Here is a 15,145-nt window from a genome sequence, read left to right on the forward strand (position 1 = left end):
AGTGTCCGGAGAGTCTGTACTTGAGTACCTTGGTCAAAGGCCACGTAAAATACCAATCAAGATTACTATAAAAACTAATGACAATTCTGCTCTCAATGTCCGGCCATATCTGATTCAAACTCCGACTTTATGAGAACTTTCAATTCAGATATAGATACACTGTCCCAAAAACGCTTTAATTCACATGTACATGACATCGACACCCCTCCAATTTTTTTGATCTATCCAGTCTAGCTGGAGCCCAGGGTCCGAACCACGTTCCTGAAGAGAACACTAATAGAGGGCAAAGAGAAGGAAGGTGTTTCGCCGAACACACCGGCCAGACCCTTGCTTTGACCAGCCGAGGAGTCTTCGTCGATAGCCTGGTTAGAAATCCTCTCCTGTCCGCGGCTGAAGATACTTGCCAGCCCCGAGTTCAGATGGCTGGTCACTTCGTGGGGCTGCAGGCTCTTCTGAGATGCCTTGTCCAAGCAGCCAAGTCGCTGAACACTGGCTGTAGCATCCACGACGATATAGTCGCCGGAGTATGCATCAGAAAGGAGGCCAAGAGGGCAGCTTCCAAGGTTCTCTTGGAACACTAAGTTAAGAGAAGGGAGGTCGTAAATTTTGATGTGGAAGCGGAGTTTGCGACGTTTCTTATGCACGTTGCTCGAGCTACTGTCGGTGCCTCGGGTAGCAATTGCAAAGGACTGAGTCCTAGAATTTACTGCAAGGAGAGGGCTCCAAGTATCAACCGTACCGACAGAGTCAGATAGGTGAATGGGCTTGACAACGTCGTCGACGGTATCCCAAACTGAAACGGATCCTGTGGCGGCAACGATCAGATATCTTCCAAGGAATCTGACTGAGCAGGGGTTCTTGAAGAAAACTCCCGTCCGTCGATAATGAACAGTGCAGTTCTGGGCATTAACGAGGAGAACAAGACCGTCATTGGAGCCCGAATCTGATGGCAAGCAGACAGCCAACACAGAGCCATCCTCGGAGAAGCTGATAGAAGCCGATTTCAATGGAACATCTGCATTATCGAGCCACCCCGTCAAGTCAACGGAGCTTCGGCACTTCCAGGTATCCAGATGTGGCTCCGAGGGATCTGTTTTAAGACCACTGCGGTGTCTAGTAGTTGGGCGCCAAAAGCGGAGGTTAGAATCAGCTCCAAGTGTCGCAAACTCATGAGAGTAAGGACGAGCCGCCAAGCCGAGAACGGTTGATGAGCGATTCTCAGAGAAATGAGGCGCATCAATCCTTGTCACCAATTCCCACATATCAGAAGAAGCATTCCACTTCCAGAACTTGAGGAAAACTTCTGATAGCAGTGACGTCGAGTCACTTGAGGCAATGGCTTCGATATCCCGAGGGTGCGGGGTCCATGTGTCAACAGTAGCTAACCACTTTCCATCATGCATGATATCCATGAGCCGAACATCAGGTGCGACTATCGGAGATCCTTCAGGGCTGACATTCAATGTCGTGGTATTAGTCCGTGCTAGGGCTTGGCGAGAAATATGACTGTTGGCACGGATATCGAATGTCTGCAGCACGGCAGCATTTGATCGTTGAGAGCCTTGCTGGCTGGAGTGAGAGGCCGGCACAGCAACAAGAAGGCGCTCAGGGTGCTGCGGGTGCAATACCGCAACGGAACCAAATGGCTTTCTCGCGGAAGGATCTCTGTGGCCTCCTACCTCCGAAGCTAGCTGCAGTCCGGTCACAGTAGCGGAGGGCTGCATTTCTCTCGTGGACATGACCATGACTGAATTGTCGGCCAACTTCACAACGTAGGAATTGCCACTTGGAGAGACGATAACATTGCAAATAGGAGACGAAAGATGGGGCAGAAACTGCTTCCTACCAGTATCCAGCTGCCATAGAACCAAAACCGATTCTTGGCCACCCGAAATGATGTAGTTACCTGCAGAATTCTGGTTAGATTTAAAAAATTTCAGGTTAGAGTAAATCGAAACGTACCATCCATAGACCATCGCACCGTGCTAACAGGGCCTCGGTGCCAGTGCATCTTTCTGGGAGAGAATTTCTTGTCTGTATTCCGACCAAAAAGGGTATTCAAGATGTCTTGGTAGATCAGGATAGACCCATCGCTTTCTCCAACGACCAGATCAACCGCCTCTGGGCCTTTCGTAGAAGAGCTTTCTCGCAGGTCAAGACTGGTGGCGGTAGCTGGGAGCGTGGCCTCTCTCCAACTATATTGGGCAGACTCCGGGTTTTCGAGTCCGGACTTGGCTGTCGTGCCCAAGAAAAGATGAGTCCCATCACTGGCGAAGATGACTCGTCCCTCGTATGCAATTTTGATGGTATTGAGGTTCTCGTTGGTCCGAAGAACAGTGGTGCCCACCGGCTTTTTCTCATTCAGGGCATTGACCGAGATTTCTCGTTTCCCATCCTTTTGGGTTCCGACAGAGAAGTAAGTCGCAGAGTGCTCTTCGATCTTAATGGTTGGTAAATCAACCGCGATGTTCGAGGAAATTGTCCCCCAGCGGGCGTGTCGTTTGCCTTCTTGCCAGTTCCACTTGGTCACGAAACCGGAGGTGAAAATGAAAAGAGTGTCTTGGTCAATAGGGCAAATTTTAAACCCAATCACTCTTTGGCCGGCTTCCATCTGCATGGTACGCAGCAGACGAGACGTCGAGGTGGAGAAAACTTGGACGGCCGTATCGAGTCCCACGAACAGATACCTATGATGGGCAGCATATTAGCATGGACACTTCCTACAGTCAAAATCTAAGACAAGAGCACCACTCACGCTTCATCCTTAGTCAAAATGGGATCCAGATTGCTGTAGCGACCACCGACTGGGCGCGAGAACGACCATGGTGCAGAGCCTTTCCGCTTTTCCATATCTTGCGACGGGGGATCACCAATGGACGGGGTCGCAAGCTGCTTCATTGGGGCATCGTTGACTTCGGAGGTTCGGCGCCGTTTAGTTCGGTCATCACTGGATCGCGATACTTTTTCGGCGGCATCACTACCCCGAGATCGTTTTTGGTGCTTTTTCGACTGATTTCCAGTCATTGTAGTAGACATTCAGTATAACAGTTAGACCCCCGGGCTGTGAATAAGTTATGGATCAGAGCGAGTCTGTCCTGCGCGAAGTTTCGTGCAGACGACCGAGTTAGATAGGCCAAGGCAAGTGGCATCGTATCTTTTTTTTCGCGGGAGGAAAATTAAGGCGGAGATAGATGGCAGAAAATGGATGCTCCATTGACCGCCGTCGCGGGAAAAGTTTGAAAGGCTTCATCTCGACAGCTTTGCATTCTCCTTTCTCCACCCCCGCTCTCAGACACAATGATTATTCCCGTGCGCTGCTTCTCCTGTGGAAAGGTGTGTGGTTAATTTATTTACCTTTCGAAACCTCGCTAAACAACAGATTAGGTCGTCGGTGACCTGTGGGAGCGTTACCTGCAACTGCTGGATGAGGGTGTTCCAGATGGGTATGTGGGTTAGTCTTGGTTTCTGTGCATCATTTTCTGACTTTTTCTATCAGTGATGCCATGGACCAGCTCGGCTGCCGACGATACTGCTGCCGCAGAATGATTATGACCCACGTGGATCTGATCGAGAAGCTCCTCCGGTAAGCAACCGTGAAACTGCGGCTTTAAGCGGTTGCAAGCCGCTCAAGGATTGGGCTGACAAGACTTTCCAGATACAACTCCGCTGAGAAGGACCGGTCCAAAGCCCAAGTTTAATTGGCGCATTTGCTTCTTTCGTGAATTTTTACATACGATCTAATGGGGATGGGGATTTCAACTCCGCTCTGCCTCATTTACACCAACACCCCCAACGGACATACCCAACCTACCCATCACCTGATTTACCAGACAGTGATTGAAGGAGAACGAGAGAACTGCGGGGGCCATCGGGAACCATGCGCTGCTGCGACAGGGTCCGCGACCGAGTGAAAGCAGGGTGCTGGAGATTGCTTTCTTTTGCTTTCCGAAAGGGGAGGGGGTGGTCTATTTTGAAGTACAAAGATTTGATGAGAATATGGTCGTCTTTCTCGTCAGCAAGCATTTGGGGTGGCGTTACACACGACACAGGAACTGGCGTTTATGGTCTTTCCGGTAGAGAACAACCCTAAAATCCAGGGCAATTTACCAACACGCAGCTTTTCGTAAATCCAAATCTCCCATTCCTAAATCGATAGCCCCGGGGGATCTTTCTGACCTTAAGTGTCGCCGATTGGGAATTGGGAGCGCAAGCGCCCAGCGGCCTCAAAGGGAATAGTCGGGGTCCGCTGGGCGACATAAGAGTGGCCAAGGAGGGGCGGGATGCATGCTCGTCACGCCCCAGGCGCCTAGCTCCGTGTGCCTCGGGGATGTCGAGAGGAGTCCTCGTATCGGAGAGCTCCATTGGAACCAACTGACCGGTGCCCCAAGCTGTTGGGTTTACTCGGTAGGTCTGAGCTCGTCCCATCTGTGCGGGGACATCTCGTTTCTCTTTCCAACACTTTCGCAACATCCACATACGAGCACGGCCATGATGGCCGTCGGGTCGCCGTTGTCTATACTATCGTATCAAGACACTTCCAGTCCGTATGCCGGGTCCGACCACATGTAAGATGAAACTACGCCTTGGAGATCACTGTTACTCATTCCTATATAGGTCTCTTGAAGGCTCTCCCTTTCCGAGTGCGAGGAATTCGGGCTACTTGACCTCACATTCGGATCCGATGGGCGCAACAGATACGCTAACTTCCTCCAAACAACACGATGCGGAGACCGAGAATAAGCCGGCGACGTTGATTCGGGGAACTGGTGTCTCGCAGTCTGGATTGACGGTACGTGTGATGGAAGACATACCGAAAACATCTACGTATATGTTTCCTTGCCCTAGTCGGTGACTAACTTGATCAGATCCAAACCGGATGCACGCATCAAGTTGGGATCACCAACAGATCCGACGAGGATGAACCTCCTCAGTCGGTCATACACGCCCCGCCTGGATTTGGGGATTTTGTACGATCCTTTCATCCTACAGTGCACTTTGGGCACATCTAGGGCGCATGAAGCTAATTGTGGAGATTCAGGCAGACATGCAAGCTGATGAGATATGCGACGGGGAAGAATCGCCTTCTCCGGGCTCAGAGCCTATACATTCAATAGAGCTGCCAGGAAGGTCCAGAAAGGTACTTCAAACCCCCCAACCCTCCAACCCACCAAATCTGGAACATGAGGGGCGTCGGTACTAAATCGGTGGACGTTGCAAAGGTCGGGAACAGCCCCATATCACCGCCTCCTTTAACAACCAACGTCACGCCTGCAAAAGACTGGTCTGAAAGGGCAACACCCCGTGCACAGACGCGACATGATTTTGAGGAATCTGAACGACTTATGCGTTCAAGCAGCTTAGAAGGTATACAGCTCGGCGTTGATTGTTACCTTTGGTGTCTGAATCCCGCTAATAGTTCTCTTAGATATTCCAGAAGGTAGTTCGATGTCAAACTCCATTCAGAGATACTTATATCCCCCGGGTCAAATGAGCTGACTCATTGGCAGGCACTTTCGGCAATAAAGCTATTGAAATCAATGCTTTGCGAGCAGCCCTCACCGAATGCTGGACATTGTGTAATACCCTGGCTAGTCTAAGTTATATTAATCGAGAACGGGTATTCCGATCGCACGAGGACGATATCCAGGAGGATGCCTGGAGGTCCTGCTGGAGGCTTTGCCAAAAGTTGTATGACACGCGCGATCACGATTACACATCCCAAGTCAACCCAACTCTCGATCTCTGTCGAGACTTCTGCCAGGCTCTCTTTGAAGTCCGCGTGTGCGACAACGATCTCGCAGACTCGGTTCTACGGGTGAGCTTCGAACTCAACAATCACTTATTCAATACGCACGATCGCAACCTCCCGGATGCTTTTCGTGAGCGGACTTTGGATTTCTATATAACCCTGTGTCATCGCCTGATGAAACAACGAACGCGTTTGACCGAGACCGATTCTCTACTTAGCGCCTGCTGGACACTAGCCGAGATGCTGTTTAGTATGCGCCAAAGTAAGAGAGAAGGGAAATTCTTGGATGAGGAAATTCTGGGTTCTGCAGTGCAGGCCTGCTGGGAGCTTTGTGACATCTTCCGTGAGGGCTGGACCCTGCATAGCATGCGTTATTCGGACCGAGGAACACCACGACCAAGCCAAACGACATTTGCTCAAGCATTCCAGCAGGCGACCCAGCAGTCCGAACTTGATTTCGCGGATAACGCGCTGGGCCAAGTCGGAAACCCGGAAACGCCAACGACAATCTTCGAAGACACCGCCACTGTTTCTCCTGATGAAGCACCTGCCCCCAATATTCTCGTCCTTGGCCATGGAGACGGTCATGCCTCTCATTCTTCACATACCAAGTGGCCCTCAAGTGAATCGAGTATATCGGAGAAGTCTCGGTCGTCCGGGCAGACCGCTTCGTCTGCCAACACCGTGACAACCATGTCGGAAGATCCCAATTTCACCCGACTAAAGGTGCTTATCACAAAGGCTGCTATCGACAGTGGGTATCAACGCGGTGGTCCGCAAAATATGCCCTCCTTTGTCAAATCGCTTCCCTCGGATGCCTTCGGCTTGATCCCGTGGCAAACATCGTTGTTGAAGAACTATCAAAAGCTGGTGTCGTTTGATCCCGCATTCAGAAATGCAGGCTTCCAGGCCCGTGTCAGCGCCATTGAGGTTGCACACGCGTGTCAAGCAATGGTTCAAAGCGGACAGTACTCGTGGCTGCGGGATCTCTACCGGCTAGTCTTCGGGTTCCATGTGGAGGAGGCCATGGGTCGAAAGGGTGTGATCATCCAAACCTAAATCGGTTCTCAATCTCCACCTTGAACAGCATCCTAGGAGCTGTACTCCATACCACCATCCCAACCCCATCAGTAGAAGCACAACTCGTGTGGGAGAGGGGAGATGAGAACAAAAAAAAATCTCTCGGGCCCCCTGTGCTTTTTTTTGGTGGATTGTAATGGAACCATGATCGATAACAATAATGACATCCCGCCGGAATACAATAATCCCTCAGAAGGTGTGAGCCTAGAAAGTAAATAGTATTTTCGCGTGTTTGTGATTTGAGGTGACACTTGACCGCTGTAGAGTACACTGGTATAAACATAGATCAGCGCAGTGCCCACTCGGAGCAACTCTGTCCCTTGCGTCTATTTGATCTTATCGTCGCCGTCAGACACCGATTTAATGGTTTTTTAGCCAACGTATTGTCGCATAAGACAGTGTTCGCAGAGATATTCCGAATGCGCAAGCTTGACCCTCTGAAGCCACGGGCAGACCTTCCTGAATGCCACTGACTCCTCACGCGGGGAAGGGGGCCCAGTCCGGCGAGCTTATTGTGGAAGAATACAGGATAGGGATCAAGAGCACGAGATGGACTGACTACTCATTACTCGTTACGTCAATAGCTCCAAGAAAAACCGAAGGCCGAATTATTCGGCACAATCCGGCCACAGGCTCAAGATGCAAAAAGTCCGAATGAAGCGAGTCGTATGTTCATCTACGAGATCGTGCGCCTTGGTCTTGGTATTCACTACAGGGATCGCTTGCAGACTGCGCGTCAAAGTGCCGAAAGATGGCGTAGATCATATGTCGGGCTTGGTTTTTTTCGCCCGGGCATGTAAATGTCGATGTCAATATTGGTATGAATGTAGATGTAGATTCATAGGATGCCAAGCCCAATCCCGAAGAGAAGGTTTTCGAATTGTTAGTGTCGGAACGGCCAAATCGTTGCCAAAAGCTCACCCGCCCTGGACTTGAGATGCATCTCAGCTGCGTTCCATCCGCGTGTCGATCGATCCTAACAGCGTCTTTCGGGTTATCTACAGTGTTAAACACGAAGCTTAGCCACATTCACGGGGTCTTTCCCGACTCCAAATTCGGGCGCAAAGGCTCGGTGAGATTTGTGGTTAATCAATGCAAAACAGGAGCAGATAAGGTACCTAGGTACTTTTATCACCTCATCTTTAAGTAGCTAGTAGAAGAAGTAGCCTTACGATTCTTTCTCATCAAACCAAGTTCCCGGAGAATATGTACTCGGCAGCCTAAGAGGGATACAGTGATAATATCCCCTTTGCTCGCCGGTTTTCTTTCTGTCCCAAACATGAACATTCCAGATTTGGCGCGATTAGCCTAAGCACTGACAACTCTAGTTAATGAATGTCGTCACGACGCATCGCAACGAATGCCTTCTCCTGATCATAGAGAGCGCGTGGATACTGATTCACCGATACCACCCTTTGGCCCATTCTCCTCGGGTAGTAGTAGTAGTAGTAATAGTAGAATTCATTAACCCGGTAAAGCTCGCTTTAAATATTTGCTCCTACACGGGATCCTCTAGAGTAGGCTTAAAGCAGGAAAAATGACCTTCTGTATTGCCAGTATAACCTGGAAACCCTATTCCCCGTATAAATCTATAGCGAAGCTATTGAATTGTTGAGGGACTGGAAATTTAGAGTTCTAATCCCGGTGTGACACATAGTTCGAGGATAGGTCACGTGCATTGGGCTTGTTCCCATGGGACTCGGCAGGTGGTATTTTTTACTATATCCTAATATAGATCCTAGATAGCCTTATATTATAGATTGTACCGTAGCGTAGCTCACTTTGCTTCTGCAAGGATTAGTTCAGTTCTATTCATCATACCAATTGGTGTTATCGTGCCCTATTATCTTATCCTTTACCTAGTCCAACCTATCCTTAATATTATAATTAATATAAATAAATAAATAACAATAATAAAGGAAACTAGTAACATAAAGGAGCGCTTATCCTCGAACGTCACTAAGTCTATATATATAGTGAAATAATATTATAATAATATTTAGGCACGTATATAAATAAAGGCTACGCGCGTAGATACGTTAACGAATAATAAATATATAAAGGTAAATATAGACGCTAATATAACCCCTTAAAAGGTTAGGCTAGTCCGCGGTATCTTAGTGATCTAAGGTGTGATAACACGGCCTTGTATGGGGATACGAACGGTCACGTTACCCTACTTTTTCTGCCATACGGCATCGCCCTTAAGGCATATTTCTATCCTTTCGTACACTTACTTAGTAATGCACACATTTCCACCTCTAGAATCTTATCTAGTAGTATATCCTTAACTGGTCGACCTGCCACGGTCGGCCGGGAACGGAAGTATTAATGTTAGATATACCTCCTTTCTTATAAATAATTACCTAAAGCGAATAATTAAGATCGCTTACGTATATAATATTGAAGAGTATTTAAGTCTTTCCTGATCCTTTCTAGTCGCTATTTATCTAAATATAAAAGTGTATACCTAGAAACTAGCGATATAAGGAAGTTAACTACGTACTAAAGTGATCGGTACCTTAACGACCCACTGACTAGGGATATAAATAGTAGAGATTAGTTAGAGATACTTGCGTTAATATATTATATATTCGTATATAATTATTAGGAGGTAGTAAATAGATACTTATATATCCTTTCTAGCTCTAAAAGAAGATCTATCTTAAGAGAGGAAATAAAGACTTGGTGAAATTAATTTACTTACTTTATATTCTCTTAAGATAGTAATATATAGAAGGCTATATAAAAGGTAATATTAAAGAATATCTATTAAGAACTACTAAGGCGTAGTAAAGTCTAATATTATATAAAAGTATCTACGCGATTATAAACGTTACTTCCGCGAGATATCTTTATATATTAGCGCTAAACTAAATAATAGTACTAAAATTATTTATATAAGTAAATAATTACTAATACGCGTTATTAAAACCTAGCGTACGTATATAGATTAAATTATTAGTAGATATAGTAAAGAAATCACTACCTAGTAAGCCTATAAGGATTAGATTAATTATAAGTTTTCGGAGTACCTTAGACCTAAAAAATAATAGGATCGCTTTATAAACCTAAGGTAAGGATAGTTATTATTCTATAAATATATAATTAATCTATAGTAAGCTATATATAATTATAAAATTAATATTCCGGAATAAGTCTTAATCTAATACCTATAAATAAATATAAATATAAACTTATAGAAGTGTTAGGCTAAGGATTAAGAATAAGATCGCCTAACTATTCTATAAAATATTATTTAATAATTTATTAAGTTTAAGTGAGAAGTAATAGTTACTAGTTATATTAACTAAATAAACCTAGAAAATATAGAGCTAACTACCCTATAGTCCTATTTAAAAGACCTTTCTATATAATTAAATATTATAATTATAATAAAAATGGATATTATAAATATAATTATCTAATATAATTATCTTATTCTAAAAAAGTAATAGTAAGAAAGGCTAATTAAAAAACTAATATAGGTGACTACTTATAAACCCTTAGCTATTTATATCTATAAGGCTTCCTATATACCTAATTTCTTTAGTCTTAATTATTTAGATATAGCTAAAAGGGATCTTAGTGAAGAACGCCTAGATATATTACTAAATATCTTAGGTAATTTATTACTTTACTATAATTATACTTAGAAACGCTTTAACGCCTCTGACTATAATTACTCTACTTAATAGTAACGCGTTATATATATTTATATTATTAGATATTATAACTTATCTAAAGAAGAATCTATCACTACTAAGCTCCTAAATAGAGAAGTTTTATATATATATAAAATTAAAGATTTTATTTAGTCTAGATCGGATTATAGTATAAAGTCTTAAATATATAGATATTAGACTTCCTAAATTTTAACTTTATTTTTAGAAGAGACTTCTTATAAAATATTAACCCTATAATTAATTAGGTTAATAGAAAAATAACTATTTAGGACTATTAGTAGATATATATTATTTAGCCCGCTAAGGTCCCCTAATTTAAAGAAAACGCGAGAGTATAATAATACTTTATCTCTATAAAGTAATATTCTTATATAATATAAAAGTGATAGTTATAAGGGATATTCTTCGCTATTTAGGAGATATCTAATCTAGAGTAAAAGGAGGCTTTTAGGGAACTAATATATTTAGATCTATAAATATAGGAGATCTTATTAAAATATAATAAGGTATTCTATATAGAATTACCTAAAGTACTCCCTCTAAAATAACTAATTATATATAAGATTAATACTAAAGATACCTATATAATTAATATTAATATATACTCCCTATTAGCTAAGAAACTAAATAAATAGGGCTAATAAGTAGAGAATTTAATTAATTATAGACTAATCTATTTATTAAATAGCCCTTAAGAATTTCTAGTAATATATATAAAGAAATATAATAGTTTATAATATATATATATTAATTAATAGGCCTTGAACAGACTTTTAGTAAAGAATAATTATCTATTATTATAAATTTAAGAGCTTTTAGATATAGTTAGGCTCGTAAAGATAGTATTAAAGATTTACCTTATATTTAGGCACTAATAGATATAGATAGCTAAAGATTTAATCTAGAAAACTATATTTAATACTATATAGGGTAAGTATAAATAGCTTATAATACTATTTAGACTATATAATATATTTATAACCTTTTAATTAACTATAAATATACCCTTTATTCACTTTTAGGTAAATATATAGTTATATATCTTAATATTTTCTTATAGCTTAGAAGATTATTATAATTATATTAATTAGGTATTATTATTATTAGACTTATATAAGCTTTACGCTTAACCCTAGAAGTATTAATTTATAACTAAGGAACTTAAGTCCGCTAATTCTTAGGTTTAGCTACCTATTACTATCACTTTATTAAAGGATTTACTATAATATATATATTACTCTATAGTTTACTAAAGAAGTTAGATATATCTATTCGATAAGATAAATTCCGACCTATTTAATAGATAATTAGTTATAAAAATACCTTTATAAGACTAAAGAGAGCTTTAATAAACTTATCTATCCTATTATAACTAAATGGCGATAAGCCTTTTTAGATTAAAATAGACGTATTAGAGTAAGCTATTAATATAGTGTTACTCTAAGTGAATATAAATAATTACTTTTACCCTATAGCTTTTAATAGAAGGAAGCTATAAGATATAGAGCTAAACTACCTAATTTATAAGAAAGAACTACTAACTATTAAGGAAGCTCTATATATATAGGACTATTATATTAAGAATAGAACTAAAATAACTATTATTATAGATTAAATAAGTCTTTAATACTTATAAATAATTATAACCTATAGTAAACGCTTAGCTTATGAAGTCACTAAATTTTAGGAATATAACCTAGAAATTTAGTATTGTAAAGGTTTAAAAGCTATTATACCTAATATAATTAGTTAGAGGCCTAATTTCCTAGGAGATAGCTTAGCTAATATTTTAGAGACCTAACTAATATAAGATATATTACTAAAATTAGTTAACTATAGCGGTTACTCGCTAATTAACCTTTACCTATAGGGATAGGGTCCGAGCGCCTTATTTAGAACCTCGCTAGTATAGTAATTTAGTAAAATACCTATATTAGGAGTTTAGGTATCTTAGTTACTTAGGCTTAAAAAGAGTTATTCGCCTATAAGCGTAGTAGCTAGGGATACGCCACGATATCGAAGAAGCTACGCGAATTTATCTAAATTATTAAGTGTCGGCTGTGAAGGGAGGCGGATACCACGAAGCTTTTCGTGGCGCGGGGTACGCTTTTGCTGATGCTTCCCCACCACGGACCGCTGACTACCCGACTAAGGAAGGCTTGATCGGATAAAGAAAGAAAAGAATAAGATAGAGTGTAAAGGGCTTATGCACTCTAAATAAGTATAATCCATAATCTTTAGATAAAGGACTAAGAAAAAGGTCTTTCTAAGCAGATAGAAAGGGATAGTAGAATATTTGAAGAGAGTGAAAGGTCTATTCTTTCGACTTAGTGTCTCGCGCGTATTTATAGACAGAAAGTGGTCAAAGTCATATGCTTTATATCAGATAAATAGAATAGAATCAGGGAAGGAAATGTGATAGAACTGATGGCGTGATGAGGAATATGTTATCGATTTGGTGGGGTAAAGAGGGGTAAGCGGTTTGGAGGGGTAAATCGTGCTCGTATCTCTTTCTTCTCTTCTTCTTCTTCTTCTTATGTTGAATAAGAGGATACCTTCACCTAATGTAGCATTGGTCCAAATTCCAATAGGTATTAAACTATTTATATTTATCTAAGAATATAATAGTAGTAATTATATTATCCTTAACCTATCTAATAATTATTAAAAGTTTATAATAGATTATATAAATACTAGTGAAATTCTCTATATAGCTAGCTATAATAAAATTAGTATTAGTTATAAAAATCTTATACTAATATAACTAAAAAGGGATAATAGTGAGATTCTGGAGGTGGAAAGGTGTGTATTGCTAAGTAAGTGTACGAAAGGATAGAAATATGCCTTAAGGGCGGTGCCGTATGGCAGAAAAAGTAGGGTAACGTGACCGTTCGTATCCCCATACAAGGCCGTGTTATCACATCCTCCCCCACTAGACGGGATCATGTCCTCAGGATACCCGAATATGGAAGGCATCAGACACGAACATGCCAGATAGTGGCCACGTACCAGCAATGTAACAAATAAATAATAACAACAAAGGAAACTGGTAAGACATGGGAGCGTTCGTCCTCGAACGTCACCAAGTCTGCATGTATATGGTGAAAGGACATCACAACAACATTCGGACGCGTACATAAACAAAGGACACGCGCGCGAATGGACGCGTCAACAATGAATACATAAAGGTAAACACGGGCACCGACATAAACCCTCGAAAGTTCGGGTCAGTCCGCGGCATCTTGTCGTGTCTTGGTGCATGGTGGTGTTCCCTTCAACAACGGCGGCTGCACGAACTGCAACTTTTCCGGCAACGGAACTAGTTGTTCCTTCCGTTCGACTCCGACGCTACCGGAATGGGTCCTCACCCTCATTCGCGCACAAAACCCTGACAGTGCTTTCCTTCGTTCTTCTGGAGCTGCCCGTTCGCTCCCGGCCGAGCCCCAAACTCCTCGGAAGCAGTCTGTCAGTTCTCGTTCGACTCCTCAGAGTCGCAAGCGAAAGGCTTCGCCTGCTTCCCCTTTGTCCGCAAGATCTACCCAAATGTCCCCTTTATCCACGTCTGGCATCACTGCCTCGCCGCAAGTTCTTGCTCGTCCGCGTCCTGTCGTCCCTTTCTAGTCACGTTGGTACAAGACTCCCACGACCGATGCCGATTTTATTGCGGCTGGCCGTGCGGAGAACTTCGCCAGCATTCGCGCGGTCTATCGCGAACTTTCGACAATTACTGAACGGGTTAAGGACGATATGATTGCCATTACTGCGTTCTTGGACAAACATGAACAGTTCGACACCCCTTCTCCGTCCGAGGACGAAGTTGTGGAGGGCAATCCCTTCGATATGAACGTGGACTAAAGGTCCTGTTCGGATACTTTTGTTTTTCTGTTTTTCTGATAATGATAATATGATGGCGATAAATCTTTTGTAAATAGCCGCGTTTGCTTTTGTTCCTTTTTTTTTTTTTTTTTTTTTTTTTTGTTTTATGTCCGATTATGCAATCAAATTGTTTGAGTCATGCGCGAACGCACACTTTCACTGTAACAATCTAATTCGTAGACCGCGATGGTATCACAACCGCAAATGGTCCATCGAATAGTTCCCGTTCGCTTGTATCAGCGTCCCGATATTGCGAAACTCTTGTATGAGAAACGTCTTCCTCATTGTCCTCGGCCGGCGATATAGAAGCTTCGGATTCGTAGTCGTTCGCCTCCGAATTCCATTCGTCCGAGTCCGATTTCTGCTGCTCAGCCTCTGCTGGTAGCGTTCGTCGACGTCGTGCTTTTGCCCTTTGTTTGGCAATAACACGTCTTGTAGCTAGCTCCTCCCCCACTGAATCAAAGCGTGCGCCTGAACGCTTGAAATCTTCCCACTCTTTCCTGGTAAAAGTGGATAGATCTGAATAGTTGGGGAGATCCTTATCAATCTCCAGGATCGTGCGGACCTCTTCGGGTCGCTCAACCTGTATTCGGGCCCGACGTAGGGCCATACGGGCTGCCGAGGATGTCCATAACGTCGTTGGATCATCCACGTTCGCTTCCAGCAACCTTGATCCATTGATAAGCGTACGGAGCACATGGCCGTTAGGCTCCGCCAAAGCATAAGTCCCGAGCGGGTGGGACTGGAGGACCTG

General features: G+C 42.9%; 4 protein-coding genes across 4 annotated transcripts; 3 read left to right on the top strand and 1 right to left on the bottom strand.

Annotated features, from left to right (window-relative positions):
* Positions 1-230: 230 nt before the first annotated feature.
* On the bottom strand, positions 231-3,036 carry N7443_005554 (WD repeat protein; the record flags this gene model as incomplete). Its single annotated transcript, XM_056885610.1, has 3 exons — positions 231-1,906; positions 1,963-2,687; positions 2,756-3,036. 3 exons carry the CDS (start codon positions 3,034-3,036, stop codon positions 231-233), a joined length of 2,682 nt encoding a protein of 893 aa, XP_056741058.1.
* Positions 3,037-3,297: 261 nt separating this feature from the next.
* Positions 3,298-3,698, top strand: N7443_005555 (DNA-directed RNA polymerase core subunit RPB10; the record flags this gene model as incomplete). The annotated part of the gene is made up of 4 exons (XM_056885611.1): positions 3,298-3,333; positions 3,385-3,443; positions 3,497-3,583; positions 3,656-3,698. The coding sequence occupies 4 exons, from the start codon at positions 3,298-3,300 to the stop codon at positions 3,696-3,698; spliced, it is 225 nt and encodes a 74-aa protein (XP_056741059.1).
* A 790-nt stretch (positions 3,699-4,488) lies between these two features.
* On the top strand, positions 4,489-6,808 carry N7443_005556 (uncharacterized protein; the record flags this gene model as incomplete). The annotated part of the gene is made up of 5 exons (XM_056885612.1): positions 4,489-4,565; positions 4,615-4,789; positions 4,866-4,967; positions 5,115-5,364; positions 5,508-6,808. The coding sequence occupies 5 exons, from the start codon at positions 4,489-4,491 to the stop codon at positions 6,806-6,808; spliced, it is 1,905 nt and encodes a 634-aa protein (XP_056741060.1).
* Positions 6,809-14,058: 7,250 nt separating this feature from the next.
* On the top strand, positions 14,059-14,370 carry N7443_005557 (uncharacterized protein; the record flags this gene model as incomplete). Its single annotated transcript, XM_056885613.1, has 2 exons — positions 14,059-14,100; positions 14,137-14,370. The coding sequence occupies 2 exons, from the start codon at positions 14,059-14,061 to the stop codon at positions 14,368-14,370; spliced, it is 276 nt and encodes a 91-aa protein (XP_056741061.1).
* Between the last annotated feature and the right edge of the window lie 775 nt (positions 14,371-15,145).

The sequence above is a fragment of the Penicillium atrosanguineum genome (assembly GCF_028827265.1).
Source record: "Penicillium atrosanguineum strain IBT 20685 chromosome Unknown utg000004l_segment0_segment0, whole genome shotgun sequence".
Classification (NCBI taxonomy): Eukaryota; Fungi; Ascomycota; class Eurotiomycetes; order Eurotiales; family Aspergillaceae; genus Penicillium; species Penicillium atrosanguineum.